Genomic DNA, 19,109 nt, shown 5'->3' with positions numbered 1-19,109 from the left:
TTCATGTCCTCTGGTGAAAAACTGCCTTCACTGGGCAGAAATTCTGTCATTATTTTGTCTTGAAGAAAAGGGGAACAACATCACAGTAAAGTGACATTTGTCTTCCAGTTGTGAAAATGCTTCTGTTTATATTTTTATTTTGTATCAGAAAATGTTTTTGTTGTGTTATTATCCAAGACATCTAATTAAATGAAATATTTCATGTTACAGATAGAACCAATTCTTAGTGTTAGCTACACAGAAATCTAGTTAGCAAGCTCAATTATCAATACTGCTAGTACCGAAAAAAGTATGCGGGGACTGTAGGTGGTGATTCTGATGACCAAGATGGTGTGTGGGTAAAACATAAACCCCAGACTAAGTTTAATTACAGCTCTCAATCTAAACATGCGTTCAAGCATTACAAAGGAAGAAATTCCTTGACAAATAATTAATAAGCTATACAACAAATATAAAACATATTAGGCTAAGTAATTTGCGCAAATTTGGTACAGAGAAATAATGCATAAGTAAAGGAAAGTAATAAGGTTACATTACTTTAATATTGTGTTACTTGGATTAGGTTACTGACTACATTTTTATCAGGTAATTAGTAATTGTATCAGAATACATTTTCATCACAACCCCGAAGAGTATTGGTGTAAATGTGTGATTTACCAGTTCACATATTATGGTATTTTTACCCTCTATATTCTAAAAACATCTCTCTTACAAAGATTGCAATCAAAGCATTTATTCATAAAAGAATCAAATCTCCTGAGTCATGAGTCATTTTAGCTACATATCTGTTGGACTTCATTGTCAGAGCTAAGTGTGATACTGGCTATCACAGATGTAAGTGGATGTTCCCTGACAAAAATATATCTGCCCTAAGGTTGAAGAAAAACATAATTGAAATCTAAAATTCAATAGAATTCCCATTTGAGATGTCGCACCTGTCGCATCATCGGCTTTAGAAAGGTGGCAGAACATTTTACAGCATGTCACGATAATAAATGCTGCATAACAACATGACACCAGCAGCTCTACTGCCTCACATATCCACCGTGATGTTACAGTATCTGCATTTTTCACCCCAACTGGCCCTTCTCTCTTCACCATGTAATTCATTTATTCAACTTTATGCAGGCTGGAAGGTTTCCCAGTGCAGCTCTGGAAAAAATCTAATTATGGAAAATAATTTGATGTTGGTAAATAATGTAAAACAGGCAGCTTTGAACTGCCCGGGACCAGCTGGCTTCATAATCCCATCCAAGTTCAATTACTTTCTGAGGAAACAACTTGGAAGATCCTTGCTTTCTCTGTTGTCTAACTCCATCATATAGATAGCAAATGTTGGTGCCACATTTAATAGTTTTTTGTGCACACATTTTTTTTCTGTGTGTGTGTCTGTGTTATTTTTCTCCTACTTAAACCGCGTAATGGCTCCTTTAGAATTTTTACAGCATAGATCTTATGAGCAGTCAATGGATTAAGAAACCAATTCTCCACAGTGTTTAAAAATTGAGGCAGGTCTTGAGAAGAGAGTGAAGTTATAATGGAAGTTCTCGAAACATAGTTTTGTCCTGGACTTTATGTACCCACGTACACAAACACACACGCACACACACACACACACACACACACACAGAGCAAAGCAGTGGGATGGAGTAGGAGGCACTGGACAGAATGGAACATGTATGAAATTGAACAGTGGTTGGAGACCAGCAGCTGTAATATAATCTGTGTTTACACTCTCTCCAGTTCTCAAAAGGCTGACCTACAGCCTGTCTCACGCAGGAAGTTCAACTTTTACTTGAAGTTCAGAGTCAATGCAGCACTGCATTAAAGGGCTGCACTGATCAGGATTTGTACGGGTGCTGGGAATCCTTGAAAACACTCAAATTCAAATGTGTTTTCAAGGTTTGAAAAGTGCTTGGATTTTTTGATATATTGCTTAAAACTTCTTGAAATTGCAAATGCATTATTTTCATAATACATATTTACCTGACTGAATAGTTTGCTTTTCAGTAGAATTTGTCAATTACAGTAATTTATTAGTTGTCAGCAATTAAATTAAGTGCCAAATATTTTAAAAACTAAACTTTTTTTTTTAGTCCAGAAAAAAAAATCTGATTTTCTAATTTCAGCTTCTCAGTGTGAATATTCTCTGGTTTCTTTAGTCATCTATCACAGCAAATTGAATATCTTTGTGTTATGGACAAAACTAAACATTTTTGGGAGTCACCTTGGGCTTTGGAAAACGGTGATCAACATGATCAACAGATTAATCAATTATTGAATTAAAATAACCGTTAGTTGCAGCCCTACTTTTTAGATAAAGACATAAAATAAGCAGGATATTGGCTCAGTCAGGTTGTATAGGTTACCAAGTCTACTTACAGACAATGAATACATTTTTAAACATGAAACTTTGTTGTGTTTTCCTTTAATTTTCCACTCTTCTGTAGAATTCTATTACAAAACATAATTTTGGTTATTTTAACCACAATGACATCTGACTTAATGTAATGAAGAAGTGAAATAACCATTATTGTATTATTATTATATTGTGTATATAAATATGGATTTTGCCACAGCTTTAAGGTGCTGGAAAACCTTGGGAATGCACCTTGAAAATTCTTGAAAACTGCTTTAATTTGACTTTGGAAAAGGTGTAGGAGCCCTGATTAATGAGATCATGTGATGAGGGATCCAGTGGGAAGAAATACAATCTGTGAAGGTTGATTGTAATAATAGAGCCATGAGTTTAAAGGGTTATCAGATGCCATAACCATGCACAGTGGTTTATAGTACTTATAATACTATTTTTACACCTCTAAGGAATTTTATCACATTAGCAATAAGTTTGTCCTTTGTTGTAGTGATCACACTGTAAACAGCAAAATTACACATAACAAAGCAATCTACCAGACAATATTGTGTTGGGTTTTTTCTTGCCGGAGCCCTTTTTGTCGGCACCCACACTGTGCTAGCCCAGTAGCCCCATTGAAATGAATGAGAGGGCTCCATTTTTTCCACACAGTGTTAATGTCTGTCTTAACAAGGCCTTAGTCAGTCTGTCTTTGTGTTATATGGCTTTGCTCAACTGTAACTCCACACTAGATTGTGGATGGAGGAAAAACATAGCTGCACTGGCCTTTATGGTTTGCCAGCATCTCAGCTGGGTGCGATCAGCTATGTTCTGTTGTACTTGTACAATGCCATGATCCATCATTGGTACAGACGTTATATAATAAATATATTGTTACACCTAGTTGCCAGGATCATTAGACTGTGTGTTGCTGTTGAAATTTTCAGTCTCACAAAGCTGGATACTGGTTATATTACCCTAGATCAAGGCTGCCCCGCGTGCCAAAGCTGGACTGCCATAAGGTTCCAAAAAAAGGTTGTTGTTTTTATAATCAGAATATTAATTGCTGTTTATGCTTTTTTTGTAAAGTAAAAATGCTTTTTAATTATGTAGGATCCCTAATTATGAATTATTTTTCATAACGTGAGCACAGCAGGCAGAGTGACAATTAAGTCAGTTAAGGGAATTCGGGATCCTGGTACCATTTTGCATCTTAACAAACACAATAGAAGAAGTGTTTGCTTTTGGTCCGCAGCTCATCATCATGTCTCAGTTTTGGCCCTCCAAGGACAAAGTTTGGGCAGCCCTTCCCTAGATATTGTGATTCAGCTATAAATGCATTCACATTAAGAGGAAGACGGTTGTCAAGTGCATTGTACTTAATTTGAGACAAAATGAAATTTTTATTGTTCCCATTGGGAGATTAGGTCAGTACAAAGACTAAAATATTCTGATTTAGTTTGATAAAACAGGAATACAGACATACAACTAGCAAAACCAAGCAAGACAAACAAACAATCAAATCATCAAATAAATCAATGTATGCTCTAAAGAAATTGCCAACATGTTCAGTAGAGTATTCTGGTGGAATATGTGCCTCTAGGACTGAATGAGAGCAAAACAACATTATAAGTTTATCCTGCAACCAAGGATAAAGACAAAGGTTTGAAAACAAGAATGCTGAATGAAGCTGTATATATTAGATATTACATAGAAGATTGTAGAAATTACTGGAAATTTTTGCTTGTGCCATTTTTTTTAAATCTCATCACTGCTCATAATTAGGGCAAAGTACACATATGTGTTCTTTTAATTAATATAATCATCAGCTGATTGAGTCCATTAGAAGATTTTCTTTACACAAAGTTGGTTCATGTTCAGCAGTAACAGAATATGACTGCAGTAGGCCACAAGGGATCAACAACTGTTGGGAATACAAAGGTGGAAATTCAGCACAATTACTAGCCTATGTGGGTACACAGTAAATTTCACTCTTTATTGCCACAGGCTATGGTCTATTAGCAACCTGTTGTTTGTTAGAAGTCCTGCTTTATAGCCAGCGTGAGTACTGATTTTGTGTAAAACATTTACTATCTCTCTGATATAATCAGTCATCATGGAGAGGCCACATTCTCGCAGACTATAAATAGAATAACTCACAGGGATACCTGTGACAGTGTCAACACGGGACCTTTCTAAATGTCAGCATCATGTTGGAATATTGACTTCACACATATATATGTTTTAATCTGATCCTTTGCTGTGCAGCAGGTATATTTTACCATGGTGATGTAGCCCAGTTAGAAGTGAGCCAGCTTCATGAGCTCAGCAAGCTTGTGTTGTAGTTAGCTGGCTAACCCACTAAACTTAATTAGTGAGACGGCACTTTGTAGCCAGCAGAGAGCAATACAAAAGCTTATTAGTCATTTATTGTCTCATTTTGAGCAGATGAAAAAAATATTACTGGATTATATTCCATTTTTTATTAGATCAGAGACCATAAATTGTTTGTGCTCCCAATGCTTTTGCAATTATTTAGCATGTTGGAATAAAGCTTTATATTTCCTTTGTTCACACAGGGCTTTTCATTCTGCTTTTTTTTTTCCCTTTGAAATAAAACAAGAGTAATCAAAGGACTGTCACTGCTTTTTAAAGAATAACATTATGGAATTTATAATAGCCACAGTAGTGATTAAACATGATATATCTTCAAAGAAAATAAATGAACATAAGATGATTGTACAGGGACTGCACAAATATACATGTACACAGCAATAAGTCTCACAGCTTCTTACAAGTTGCTTCCTGTGTTTTCTTTTCATATTTTTGCTTTGCAAAATCATCTGCCTTGAAAGAGACCACATACAAAATATTGTCCATAACTTGAAAAACATACAAGGTTGTTAGTAATAATGAACACAGCAGCTTACTAGCCAATATTACTGACAGAGCTGTTAGATGATTATAATTAAATTTCTGACATTAGACAGATGCCAAACATATCTCATACAATGATTTTAACATGTGTATGTAGCGCTAGAACTGTTGTATATTTCTCCTTTGAATTAAGGATTTGTCAAAATTTTTAATAGGCTAAAGATGTTAATGTGTTATGTTCACCTTTAATTGAATTATTGAGTAACATGATTTATACTATTGGGTAAATATTGGTGGTTTCATGTAGTGACCAAATAAAGAAAAACCACTCCGTCCACATTGTCACTCTGCACTGTAAATATAACAGTTAGGCCTTTAAAAAGCCTTTTATTCTTATTTAATGGCAGTGTGAGTCGAATTACACTTTCTGACATAGATCTTTTGCAAAATGGGTCAAGATATTTAATGATCAAATCAAAGTTGCTCAAATGTGCAATATTCTGTGGCCAAATGACTAATTGTTTTTCTTTATACTTCCTCATTTGATCATGTTTTTTGGTTGATGATTTGTGTGTTGACAACTGACAATGGATTTTTCTTTCTTGCCAGGTATCTTTTTACCTTTCCTCTGTCACTAATACAAGAATGCTGTTAATATGAAAAATGTATGCATATAATACCTCAATTCTGCATTTTCAAAGTGTGCCACCCATTTGTCATTTAATTTGACAGGCAGGGGAAGGAGCTGTTGCAAAAACTACCCGATAAAAATCCCTTCAGTCCATTTCCCCTCTTTTCATTGTTTGATCATGAAAAAAATATACACATGTCCATTTAAATCATGGAACGTAAAGAGATTTGATTAATCTCTGTCTGTCATATGCTAAGTTTGGTTTGAGCTAAAACTCCTGATGAGGCGCTGTATAAAAACGGCAACACAGGAATATGCTGTCTGTATTCCCTCTGGATTCCCACACAATGGGGCATAAAGGAAAAGAAAATTGCCCTTTTCAGCTGTCAATTTAGGAGTTGTATTTTTTTTTTTCTTTTTCAGTTTCTCTCTCTTTCTCTCTGTCTCTGACTGTTTGCTCAACTTTGTCTTTATGTTTCTTACAGACACCAGAGGAGCTGGAAGATGATTCTGACTTTGAGCAGGAGGACTATGATACTCGCAGCAGGACCAGTGTCCAGACTGAAGATGACCAGCTTATTGCTGGACAGAGTGCTCGGGTGAGTGGAGGCTCACTTCCTCACTGTGCTGAAACTTCTTAAATGTGCCTCAGCTATGGAAACTGGGATAAAAAAAATACAAAAAATCTCTTTGGTTTGGATAAAGGCTGGGCAAGAAGCCTAAATTTATTTTATTTATTTATAAAAGTGTTATTGCTTTAGTAGTAGGCTGAGGTGTAAGTTGAACTGCATCCAACCCCAACACCCACCCCTGTTCCCTGACCATGGTTGAATTGATTCATCCAACTAGTTCCACTTACATAGCATTAAAAGTCCATTTAAATTATCCTAACAAGAGGGATTATTTTAAATAAACACTGTTTGGGGATGGCAGGTGTAAAATTGCAATCACAAACAAAGAAGTAATTACCGAATTCCCTTCAGATGCCAGACAAAAACAAAAAATACAGTATAGTACTGTGCCAAGGCTTCAGTCGTGATCACCAGGGTCTGGGCTTTGTTGCACATTAGCAATTTTTCACTTGGGCCCAGCTTAAAGAACATTAAGAGGGTATCAGTGCTTGCTCCCCTCCAGCAACACAGAGGCTCTAGCGGTGTGTTGCATGTTGAATGGATTGTGGATGGTAGGAGTATGACTTGGCCCAATGCCTCTCCCTGTGGCACAGGCCTGAATTATACTGCCTGAGTCTCTACACAGTCTCTACACACAGGGGGGTAATGCACAAAGATGAGATAAATAAATAAAACACCAAAACAGCAGCTTGTAGCTGCTAAATATATGTACCTTACAGTTATATCCATGATTGTGATGCCTTTTGATATTAGTTGGTACAAAAAATAATCAACTCAGGCATTACTAACAGGCAACCATTCATCCTTTAGGCTAGCTTAAAATACTGCACACTAAAATGAGAACTGTTGTTGAACATCAGGCTACACATAGCAAAATGGGTTAACAATTAATGCTAAATCATAACATAACAATAGAGAAGCATCATAAAGTCAGCAAAGGGACTCATTAATATCAGTTACATTGCGATATCCAGCCAAGATTAATATTAGTTAACATTAGCCACCATAACCTACTGGTCATAACGGACCAACTCTAGCTGCAAAAGCCCCGAGTGAGCAAGGGTGTGTTTTACTGCTAATGATTTTTTAACAGTATTTCTCATGTCAGGAGTTACACAGTCTTTAAATTGGTCCTCTGTGTTTTTCCTGCCATTACTTATCCTCTTTCAACATTTTAGAAACTGGCAAACAAATGGAAGTTCTCAATGAAATGCCCAATCTATTTTCCAGTGTTGCATCAGTTTTAATATCACGGATTGTTTGTGCAGCCAACAAGTCCTTCAAACTCAATGGCAAAATATGTTGTTTGTCACTGCCTGCCAAAACAACACAAATTAGCATTTTTTTGGATTGACACCCCTGTTGGCACGATGCATTGCTAGTTACATCTGACTGATAGAAAAATTTCTTCATATGACCTTTGTCTGAACTGCCACCTGTATGGGTAAAGGAGCAATATGTAACAATTGCGCTTCCAACTGCAGTCCAAATAGCATGTTGGAGCCATAGTCAAAATATTAAATAAGTTCAAATCCTATTCAATATAGTCTGTGGTTGAAGTGAGTTGTTTCCCCTGGCCACCTCCTCCACAGACTTGAGGAAACTCAGGCAGGCTCTCAGAACACTGCAGGAATGCAAGATGAGTGCAACATTGCAAATTGACAATAACAAGTGATGACAAGTCCTACACTGCAAGTCCATCAGCTGTTCATAGCTGTCAGTTCCCTGTTTATTCCAACTAGAAAAAATGTAATAAATTTCAAAATATGCTACTCCTGTTTCCGCTGGGGACCCTTTGCAACCCACTCAAAGAACACTATTGGTCCCAGAGCTATGTTTTCTTTTAACCATGAAAATGATCTTTCTCTAACCTCTTACCACAAATTTTCCACCAGGCGTGGCTGCGCCGCAGCACTCAGGCCAATTTGTGGCCATTCTAGATAATGCTTGTGTTTCCACCAGAAGCGCTGCGGCCCCTTTCAGAAGCGGCTCGGCTCAGTACTCCGCTCCACGGAGAATACACACTGAGTCTATTTTTGACGGATGCTGCATCAATTAGCACAGAACAGGCCGAACGGGAGGAAGTCAGGCACGGAAAAGGCAGGGAGAATTAATTTACAAAATAAAAGACCCCGTGCAGACTCACAATCATAAAGACTGACAGAAAATAAATAATTTAACTACGTAGCCTGCTTATCCATGGTAGAAGCACAAAGGGCAAGGAAAGAGGACCTAATCAACAAAATCAGAGCAAGTAAACATAATCAGATGGCCAAAACGCTCCGCTGCTGAAACACTTCTGAAACACTGTTGGTGAGAATTGCAGTCGCTCGTATGACGGAACAAAACCGCAGCACACGTGCAACGTCACAAAGCCACATCTGGTGGAACTCCCCGATTACAAGAAGTAATTTTTAACCAAAAACACAAGCTACATAAGCTACACAAGCTACTGTTACAAGCTACGACACTTGTGTTTTTGGTTTAAAAAGACTTCTTGTGAGAGGTTACAGAAAGATCATATTCATTGTTAAAAGAAAACAGACTGTCTGTGGCAAACAGGAAACAAACAGTGGTGTTCAGTGACACTTTTTGTTGACCCATTCATCCAATGCAATCTGTTCCTTATGACATCATGTGGCTTTATAACAACATCACAATACCTTCCCCTTTGCACCTGACTGACAGGAAACATAATCCACTCTAGTGGTCCTTGTCAAACTACAACACAGATCATTTTTGCCATTTGAACAAACTGATGCTGTTGTTTTCTCATTCTCACAAAAACAGAACGAGAACCAGTAATGTGTGCTATTTGTGAAGGTATTTTCCTCCTTTATGCTAAAGGTAATATGACTAGGTTACATTTGAGGTCAGTTACAAATCCTAAAAGCACATTTCAACTATCTCTGCCTCCTCTCTGTCTCTGGGCCAGCCAATGTAGCTGTCCTGATAACACTGTCTCTGTCTCGCAGAGAGACCAAGGCTATAGGAGGTTAAATTTGTGCTTTACCTTAGATCAGTCGGTCTGAGACGGAACTGGAGTAGAAGCGCTGCATGTGAAACGCAAACGTAACTTGAGTCAACTCAGACTAAGCATAGTTTTTAATACTGAGGTTGAATACTTCTTGACAGGAGGACATCTGCAGAATACTCAGTGATTTGCTGTGTCCTCTATTCTCCTCAATCGTGCGTCAATAAATGCATGTGCATAATACATCAAGGGCACTTGAAACTTCCTCAATCACTAATTAACCAGCTCACAGCTCTGCAATGTTCAAATCACAGGTTTTAATACAGACCAGTAATATCACTTATATTCATATGCAATATATGAATTTCACGTTTGTGTTTCTGTTTCTTTAAAGCAAAATACAATCAAAGTTCTACATCCATGTTTTAAAAGCGCCACATGTAAATTCTGCAGTTAGTGGTCTCTCACATTAAAACAATAATAAAAGACGTGAAGTCATGAAGTACCACACACCGCCTTTTTGTTTTTACAAGCTCCATATCCTCTGAACATTCTGACACTAAAATGGTATTTTTTAAGACAAACAAATTAAGAGAAAATTATTGTATAATAATGACCTGTCTGTCTCAGCAACACACCCTTACAAGATTTGGAAATACACTTTGGCAAACACAGATGCTCTATAACAATATTAAGCATATTAAGATAGCAGATAAAATTATGCCACCAATATTACATTTGTACTTAATCTAGTGTGTTGGATCTGCTTTCATCCATTCACATAATGTTTCCAACACTTCCAACAGTTCTGACCACGGCCACTTAGTAAACAGGAAGTGTATACCATTTCATATCATTGGCATGCTTGTAATGCTTTATTTTCTTGCACGTTATTGCAAACAGCAACTAGCTAGCAATGGCTAGCAGGAAATGAACAATCACCTCAAATAAATTACGCATTTGTTTGTGACACTGAACATTTTTGAAAACATTTTCGTTAATGAAAGTACACGAAAATATGTGATATATGACTAGCATTATTAGACATTTTAATGTGGAAATGTTACATTTTATAGCTTAAACAGTCAAGAAAATCCTACTTGATCAAGTGCCATTTAGTCTTTATTAGTCAGAGGCAACTCAAAAAAAAAGTTTATCATGGTTACGTGAACAAAAAAAAACAGACCCAGACTTTGGGTGCGCAGTAGCTGCTCCAGGATGACTGTGGGGGTCCTGGGTGTGAAGTGTTTGAGCGTGTTGTATGTATACACCCACTAAGGCTCCCGCAGCGTAACATTCCAGGGGCCATCTGAGCTTAGACGCACCAGTGCTGCCACACAAAGGAGCTTCACAGCACCAAACTGTTCACTAGTTTTCCTGGCTCTCAACTGTGCTTTGAGTGGGCAGCTCTTCTTGGGAACAGTTTGAAGTAGCAGCATGTTCCTTTGTCATAACTTGTTACTGTACGACAGTGATATAAGGTGGATTAGAGGCTGACGTGGCTGAATGTAATGATTGTTCAAGCATCTTCAATTAGCAAGTATTGAATAAATGCGCAACAGTGTATCACAGCGTGTTATCAGACATGATTACTCTTATTAGTGCGTTTAGTGCACATTATTATGTAGAACATACTTTATATCTGGCATGCTGACAAAGCCTCTCACACACTTAATTGATATGGCCTGTTTTTCCACTCATAGACACTGTTATGCCCTCAGAGACTAAACATTTACACACACAGAAGGCAAGCACATCCATAAAAGATGTGTTTGCCGCGAACCACTGGTGATCTGCCCAGTCGGCCTCAGCCTGTTGTGTCAGGATAAAGCTTGCTGTCCTCTCACGGTCATGCCAAGTGCACACTGGTGCTCAGTGTTTCTATTCAAACAGACAAGAGGAAGTGTAATCCATTTTCTCCATAGGAGCTGACATGAGCACACCGAGGTTTACAGTCATGATCCCTCCGAGCCCTCTTCAGTGTGTGAGTATCACACACATGATGCAGGCGTGATATCTCCCTCTTACTCTCTCCGTCTCACCGTCCCCCTCTCGCTCAGTGTAGGAAGGAATAAAATCAAGTCCAGGGCAGTCCCAGGGGCCTTTGTTCCTCATGCTCTTCCTTGTGTGGTGCTCTACTTGTCACTTCTATTATACTTACACATAAAGCTAAGTTATTAGAGCAAACATGCATAATGAGCAGGCAGAAAAACACACAGGGGAAGGAGGCCTGTATATAGTGTCTCTTTCTATTAGAACATGCAGACACACAACTCTCCTTCTATAACACACCATGGATAATACACAGAGAGCCAAACACAAAGCTCCCCGCCCTGCCAACATACACACACCCCCAACATCTCTTAACACAGTGATTGGATAACACTGTTGATAGGTCATCCATAAAATTGAACTCTGAGTGTCTGGGCAGTTTATTTCAAATGAAACAAATTAAAGTCATTTCAAGACGCCGCGCTCTGTGAAGAAACCCGGAAAGCGCTCTAATCCCTGCAGACGTAGCCGAGTCGCAGAGTGTATTGGCACAGCACTCCCTCGGCCGGATTTGCCACTATGTTAAGCTCCCAAGGCCCGCTCCTTGTTGTTATCAGTAAAGTAGGGGAAGGGATTTGGGGATAAGTGAATTCTAGAGAGCAGGGGAGGAGGGAGAAGGGGGTCTTCACCAAGTGCCTTCCTGCTCCCCTGACGTCCCAATTGGCTCATGTGTTTACCCCTGTGCTGCAGCTTTCTTTTGTGTTCACAACCTCTGTCTGTCTCTCTTCTTCTTTCCCCGACGCTCCCTCTCTTTTGTCACACCATTTTCAGAGCGAATTTGAATACCAACCAAATCCCTCACTCTGTCTCCCCAACCTCCCTTGATCCCTAATTTTAGCAAAAAGAATTTCCAATCCAAATTGTTGAGTTTCAAGAGACTTTTTGCTCCCTTTAGCTGTTTGGAAGAGCAGTTCGTCTTGGTTTAGTGCAGCTCTTATGTGCAGAAGACCAGGGAAACATTTTGATTATTCCTACAGAAATAGCCCTACCTAGCACCGCTGATTCTCAATTTAAACACTCTGCCTGACTAATTACAATGGCATTTAACAAAACGATAACTGTACTTCTCCATTTTGACACACACTGTTCAGTGTAATTATAGAAATAAGTGAATAATTGATGCCTCAGCAGTTAGATGCAGAAATGATATGAGCAGCAAAGATATGCTAATGGCAGCCCTGGAGTCCTGAGGTCAGAGTGATCTACCCAGTGGCACAGTGCACTCACCTGTGTCGCTATTGATTAGGCAGCAATTACTGTACAGCTTTGCCTACATTCTGTTTTTTGCTACATCAAATACCGACATGTAGTCAGCAAACAATAACCCAGGGAGCCGCTGACTGCCCAGACCCACAAGCTGAGATTATTGGCATCCCCAAAATGCCCTTTGTAGTCCACAAGTACAGTACACTAATAAGACATAAAAAGCTGTACTTTGTATTAAATTAGACAAAAACTAGAAATGATACACTCTTTATTAGTATTATTAATTCGATACCATACATCCAATGGAACACTGTTACAAGCTTTAATGAAAACTAGAAATAATATGTTGTTCATTAAACAGCAATTATGTGCTAATTAGACACTATACACCCAACAGTACACTAATAAGACAAGACATACTTAGACAAAAAGTAGAAATACTATGTCCTTGAAATGTGTCCCTAATTTCCCTCTCAGAAAGTCTAATAAGGGTCTAATAAAGGGTGTAATACTTCTAACAAAGAACACGATTTCTAGTTTTTGTCTATTTTGATACGAAGAACAAAATATATACAAAATATAATGTGAACAACATTGGTACTTTAATTTGTCTAATTTACAACAGGTCATAGTTTAAATCAATAGCGTAAATAAAACATTCTTGAATATATGAATAAGAATAAACTAGGCTGTGTTACATTAAAACTGAAACAAGGAGTAATGAAAGTTTATTCAGCCGACCATGTGTGAAGGCTTATTATGTGACTGTAGAATATGTACAGCAAACCATTTGACATGTAGGCTCTGACCTTATCATTCCCCGCAAAGAAATACAGCACAGCAGGGAGTTGTGAGTGACAATACTAACATCACCCCCCCTGCTGGAGTCAGAGCCTTCAGGTTGATGCTGGGGTGGAGGTGGAACATTTGAAATGCTACATGAACAGCAGCAGTGGCAGCAAAGCTTTTGGCTGAGCAGTAACTCAGCAGGCAAAAGAGTGAGCCAACACTAACATCAACAGCTTAAAGGGATAGTTTATTATTGGAGGAGCATCAAGAAGTACCTCATACAACCCCACTTTAAATGATTCAAACTATCCCTTTAAGCATATTGCCATAATTAAAAGAATCCGTTGGATACATGTTGGAGTGAGGAAGTGCGCCTTGTGAGCAGATTTGGGTTGACTTGAAGCTTCAGTTTATTTGTTTGAGATTTTGAGCAGAAGAATATTGGTAATAAAATCCACCTCCAGTCATGTTTTAAACAATATAAAATGCTCTTAAGAAGTAATAAATTGGGTCCGATATGTGTTTTGCAAAATAAGTTTAAATACCTTGTTAAAACGGCTTACATATAGTGCAACACTGCCTTCATTTAGTATTTAAGGGTTCATAAATATTCAAATAGACTCCACCTTCCCCACACAACAAACACCTGCACTCTCCTCTGTTTTGCAAGCTAATCATGGTAATTAGCTACATCTGGCTTCTCCTATGGGCTGCGTATCACCACTAATGATATATATAGCACCACCTCCTCTCTTAATGGGATTGGTTTCTTAGGTTTATGACATCATAAACCCAGTCCAACTTAATCCGTTTTTTGAGACTGCCCTTGCTCACTACAGTTTCAAAGCAAGAAATGGCAGACATGGCATTTACTGCTTTGTTTGCTCCTGATATGTCTTGTAACACATGAATATCACCACATGGTCAAATTAACATGCTTAAAAAGGTGATGTTCATTGGAGGGGGGGTCTTTAAATTTTTATAATGAAAGCCAGTTAGTATTAAGTGGAGGTATATTTGACATGTGGATGGGCAGACATGCAGTAATTTTGTCATAGAATAAATAAATGAGAGCCGTTGCCTGCTGTATCCAACCCATAATCCATAGTGACTCATGCAAGCATACCTGCAAATGCAAGTTTGCCCCGCTGAAATCAGTCGCTCTGTTGTAAATTGTTTATTCCTCATTGTGCAGTCTAAATACATATTAACTTGGTATTTGTTTTAAATGTGAGCAGTGTTTTCACCCCACACGCTGTTTAATGGGATTTGCTGCCGCGCTGTTGTTTGTGTGTCTTGGCACCAGCAGCAGAGGAAATCTACACTGGGCTTGAGGGGGCTGGTTTTGCTTGTTTGTTTATGCCGTTCAGGGTTTTTTTTTTTTTTTTTTTTTTTTTTCAAGCTAACCGCCATCAAAGCTCTTCTCACACAGTGTGATCAGTAGGCCAAAGCTCATGGACACATCTGTTGGCCTCTGATGAGAAAGTTGTGCCTCCATGCTTCTCTATTTCTGTCTGTAATTTCAATTTTCCCTCTCTCACTGCAGCCCCCCCCCCCCTCCTGTTGCTGCTTATTTTCTTTCGAAGAATTTCAGGAGGACAAGTCATCTATATTTTTTGTTTTCATTTTCCTCGTGACACATCTACCAGGGGACATGAGCAAAGTGACGGACTTTCGCACTGAGCTCACCCCACACCCCCACACGCCAGCTTTGCTGTGAGTGAGGGAATAAGGAAAAGGGAAAAAGAGGACAAGGGCGATTATTTCATTAAGAGAATAGCAATTCTTGGAGGACAGTCAATAATAGATGAGGTTAAAAAACAATGGTGACTTTTCTTTTTTACTGTACTCGTTTTCTCTTGCTGCCTCTCGAGTCAATAGAATCGACCTAATGGAAACCAGGTTACTCTTCCTTCCATCTCACCTCCCTGACATAATGTTGAACAAATGCATTATTCATTCTCTGGTCTAAGAAGCGAGGTAATTATACATTTATCTCCCAAATAATACCGGGTACTTACTGCGCCTGTGACCTTGCCACAAGATTTATGCCATTTTGGACCTGCCCCCAAAGGCCGCTGAGGAAAAAATGAAAGCTAAAATGGATTTGCTCTTTATGGATATAAGATGTCAAGGGGTTTGAAAAGGTCCAGTCATTAAATGTAAAGTTTAGAACTTTATTTTGAAGCATTTCAGAAGGGCAGGGGTACTCAGGCTCCAAACTTAATGTTCAAGTTTTGTAGGGCGGATTAAAAAGTAGACTGCGCCGAAAAAATAGAACAAATTTGTGCTACAGCTCTTCCCTTTATATTCTTTCCTTTATTCTCTTCCTGCAAAACTAATCCCTGTTCTTATTCGCCCCTCTCCTCATTTCCCTATCATTCCTCTCCTCCCCAACCTTATCTCCTTCCTTTACCTAAATTCTTGTCCTCTGGCATTTCCCTCATTCTGAGCCATCTTCCCAATTTATTCTGCTCAAATTTACTCCCTAACAACCTCCTCTAATGCTTTTGTTTCTTCCACGCTCCCCGTGTTGCCTGTAGGCCATCATGGCACAGCTTCCCCAGGAGGAGAAGGCCAAGATTGCTGAGCAGGTGGAGAGCTTCAGACAGGAGAAATGCAAGCTAGATGCAGAAGTGGCCAAGTGGGATGACAACGGCAACGACATAATTGTGCTGGCCAAGCAGATGTGTATGATCATGATGGAGATGACAGACTTCACCAGGTAAAAATGACTCCAAATACAAAACAACAAAATTTACAACTGCACAGACAGAGTCTTTAGTTCTAATTATTTGATGTGCTACGTATTAATAATCAGTGTATTACTTAAAGTAGATAGCAGTCAGGATAAGAAATTTCTGTGTTCTGTGACTTAAGTTGACTGACTTCATCTATGGAGCTTGGTTGGTTTGGAGAGAGTGATATTTTGCTTATGTAGTGGTTTTTTATGGAAAAGGCTGATGGTGAAAAGCAGTGAAAAGATTCTAAATAGATCGTTCGCTTAAATTGATATTGATTTTTTAGGTGGACCTTTTATAAGTGGCTAAAATACTTGTTACTGCTTAGCTTCTGTGCTCATACTTGTCTCTGCCTCCCCAAACCAGAGGCATGCCGACCACCATCTACTGTAGGTAATTACTGACATGAATACCACATCAAATAATCCAAACCATCCCTTTATAGGCAGAAAGAAGCTGTAAACAGGACGCTGATGTATTATCACATTTTAAGTTGGTAACGCTAATTATTCAGCAAACATCAATCAGATCCACAAACTCCAGAGGGAAATAACTGGCACTTTAGCTGCCAAACGCTCCACTATGTTCAGCAGCTAGTCGCTAACTTTGTTTTTCTGCCATTTGGTGCTGGGTGGGTAGCACAGAGTACGTATCAGGGGTGTTTCACTGCAACCAGCTGCCTGCTGCATCTGAAACAGGTTCATGAAAGCACGACAATGAATCACAGCAGAAAAATTGCACTATAAAGCCAAAACTATGAGCTGAAAAAAGCTGAAAAGTTCTCCATAGCTGAGGATGAATGTCAGGTAATAATTCTCTGCAGGTTCGTCACTTTGAGCAATCCTTTTCACATACAGGCAGTCTTTTGATCCGTTGTTTCTATAAAAATATTGCTGCAGCAAGTAAATAAAGTGGCAACAAGTGGGACTGCTGAGAAACAATCTTGCCATTGCAGTGTCCCAGCTGCAAACTGTTTTGCTAAAGGTACGGTGACCCAGACAACCTTTGTTTTTGTTCAGACCACGTTGCAATACTGCGATTCAAAGATATACTGTAATAGATAATCTGTTTGCACTAAGAGTCTTGTCGCTTATGTTTACTAAAAGCCAGCAGCTTTCCTCTCAATCTCCCCCATCTGGGCTCAACATATCAGGGAAAATCAGCCTAACTGATGGTGGTCTGTCTCGTGTAGAGGGTTGTGATCCACTGCACAATTGTTCAGCTTGTCTGAACAAACCAAAAATAAAGAAAATAAATAAAAATCAGAGGCATGAGTGATTAGTCATGAGTGATTATGGCTGTGGCGCTGTGACTGCACCATTATTACTTGGCATTGACCCCAGCTACTCAGATTGGCATGAACAAACTGAGTGGAAACTTCGGCTTTAGCACTGACTAAAAATGAGACATCACACATAGGCAAACACACTTATCTTAGCCACATTAACTTTTCCCATGCTGGCAAATCAAGAAAACATGACACAGATCACAAGCTCAGTTATTGGCCATTATTTCCCTCTCCTATTTTACTTCCTTCTTGTACTGCTGTGAAAATTCTCTTGTTAAAAAACAAAACTCTTTTGTTTCACTGTGCTTCAAAACACATCTCTGTAATACATCATTAGGGACAAAGGTATACTATATTTGTTACATTCATTACGTGGAAAATCCTGTATTGTTCCCTGATAGTAATATTCCTGTAATATTTCTCCTGTCAGCCAGAGCAAATTAGCTGCTTTACAAGCGCGTGTGACAGGGGTGAGATCCATCTTTAAAGGGAAGCTCTGTATGTCCTGTGCCTCTGCAACTCCACCCACATTCTCCTTTCTCCTTCTTTCTCACTCCTTGAATTTTCCCAGAGGCAAAGGGCCCTTGAAGAACTCCTCAGATGTGATCAACGCGGCTAAGAAGATTGCAGAGGCTGGTTCCAGGATGGACAAATTGGCCCGTGCTGTTGCAGATCAGGTAGCGTTTTTGCAACTGTGTGCCTGTCACTGTCATTTTTCTGCACTTTCTCTCAGTCTAAAACTGTCTCTGACTGTATCATCGTGGCTGGCGGCGGTGCAAATTTTGAGTTAGAGTAAGTGGGCATGGCAATTGGAAATCTTTAATGTGGGCATTGACGAGCCCAGCTGGAGCGGTGGGCTGTGTTGCCGCATGACTTCGTCTCCCAATGGGGCCAACACTGAGAGAGCAAGACAGCAGAACCAAGTTGTGTCTCTAATATAATTAGCTCCCAACCGAGGTGTTGCATTCATTATCAGATGAGTACCTCTCTAAAACACGCTGACAGACCATTTTCAATATCTAATCAATCGGTGCTGTGCCTGGGGAGGATGGAAGGGAGAAAGAAATAGGTGTGTTCGCTGTGTTTGTGCGCATACAGCAAATGAAGTGGGAGGTATTTCAGAATGCAACACTCCAGGTAATGCACAATGTTCTTCTTCATTTCATCTGTCTCTAATAAGCAGTGAGAATACACTTAGGCACAAGACTCACTGATTTATTAAGGCAGCCTGTTGTCATTGTAATTGCAACTGCTGTTAGCTAGCAAACCCTTGGAATAATTATTGTTGGTTTCAGTATCACACGCTGGGCCTCTTTCCAGTGCTGCTTAGCTGAAGAAATGTTGGAGCTCACATCAAAATTTACAGTCAAAATAATCAAGTCTTTTTCTGAAGTCCGGCAGCTTGCATTAGGGCCTGCACACATGATCAACAAAGCAGCTTTACCTTTAGCTTCCAGAGCCAATATTTCAAACAAGCTACTGTACTTAAAGCCATTTTGAGGTTTAAGGAAGTAGTAGAGGAAATGTCTCTTTTGTGTGGATATCTATGCAGTATATGTAACTAGA

General features: G+C 39.0%; 1 protein-coding gene across 1 annotated transcript in view; it reads left to right on the top strand.

Annotated features, from left to right (window-relative positions):
- ctnna2 (catenin (cadherin-associated protein), alpha 2) overlaps nt 1-19,109 on the top strand; it is a 391,099-nt gene that overhangs the window by 358,272 nt on the left and 13,718 nt on the right. Inside the window, exons 14-16 of the mRNA XM_084715317.1 lie at nt 6,347-6,460; nt 16,058-16,239; nt 18,115-18,220. Coding sequence (XP_084571443.1) covers nt 6,347-6,460; nt 16,058-16,239; nt 18,115-18,220 — 402 coding nt within the window. The remainder of the gene's footprint in view (nt 1-6,346; nt 6,461-16,057; nt 16,240-18,114; nt 18,221-19,109) is intronic.

The sequence above is a fragment of the Lutjanus erythropterus genome, chromosome 3 (genome assembly GCF_056507025.1).
Source record: "Lutjanus erythropterus isolate fLutEry1 chromosome 3, fLutEry1.hap2, whole genome shotgun sequence".
Lineage (NCBI taxonomy): Eukaryota > Metazoa > Chordata > Actinopteri > Lutjaniformes > Lutjanidae > Lutjanus > Lutjanus erythropterus.
Note: the sequence above shows the minus strand (reverse complement) of the source record. Positions and strands in the feature narration are given on the sequence as shown.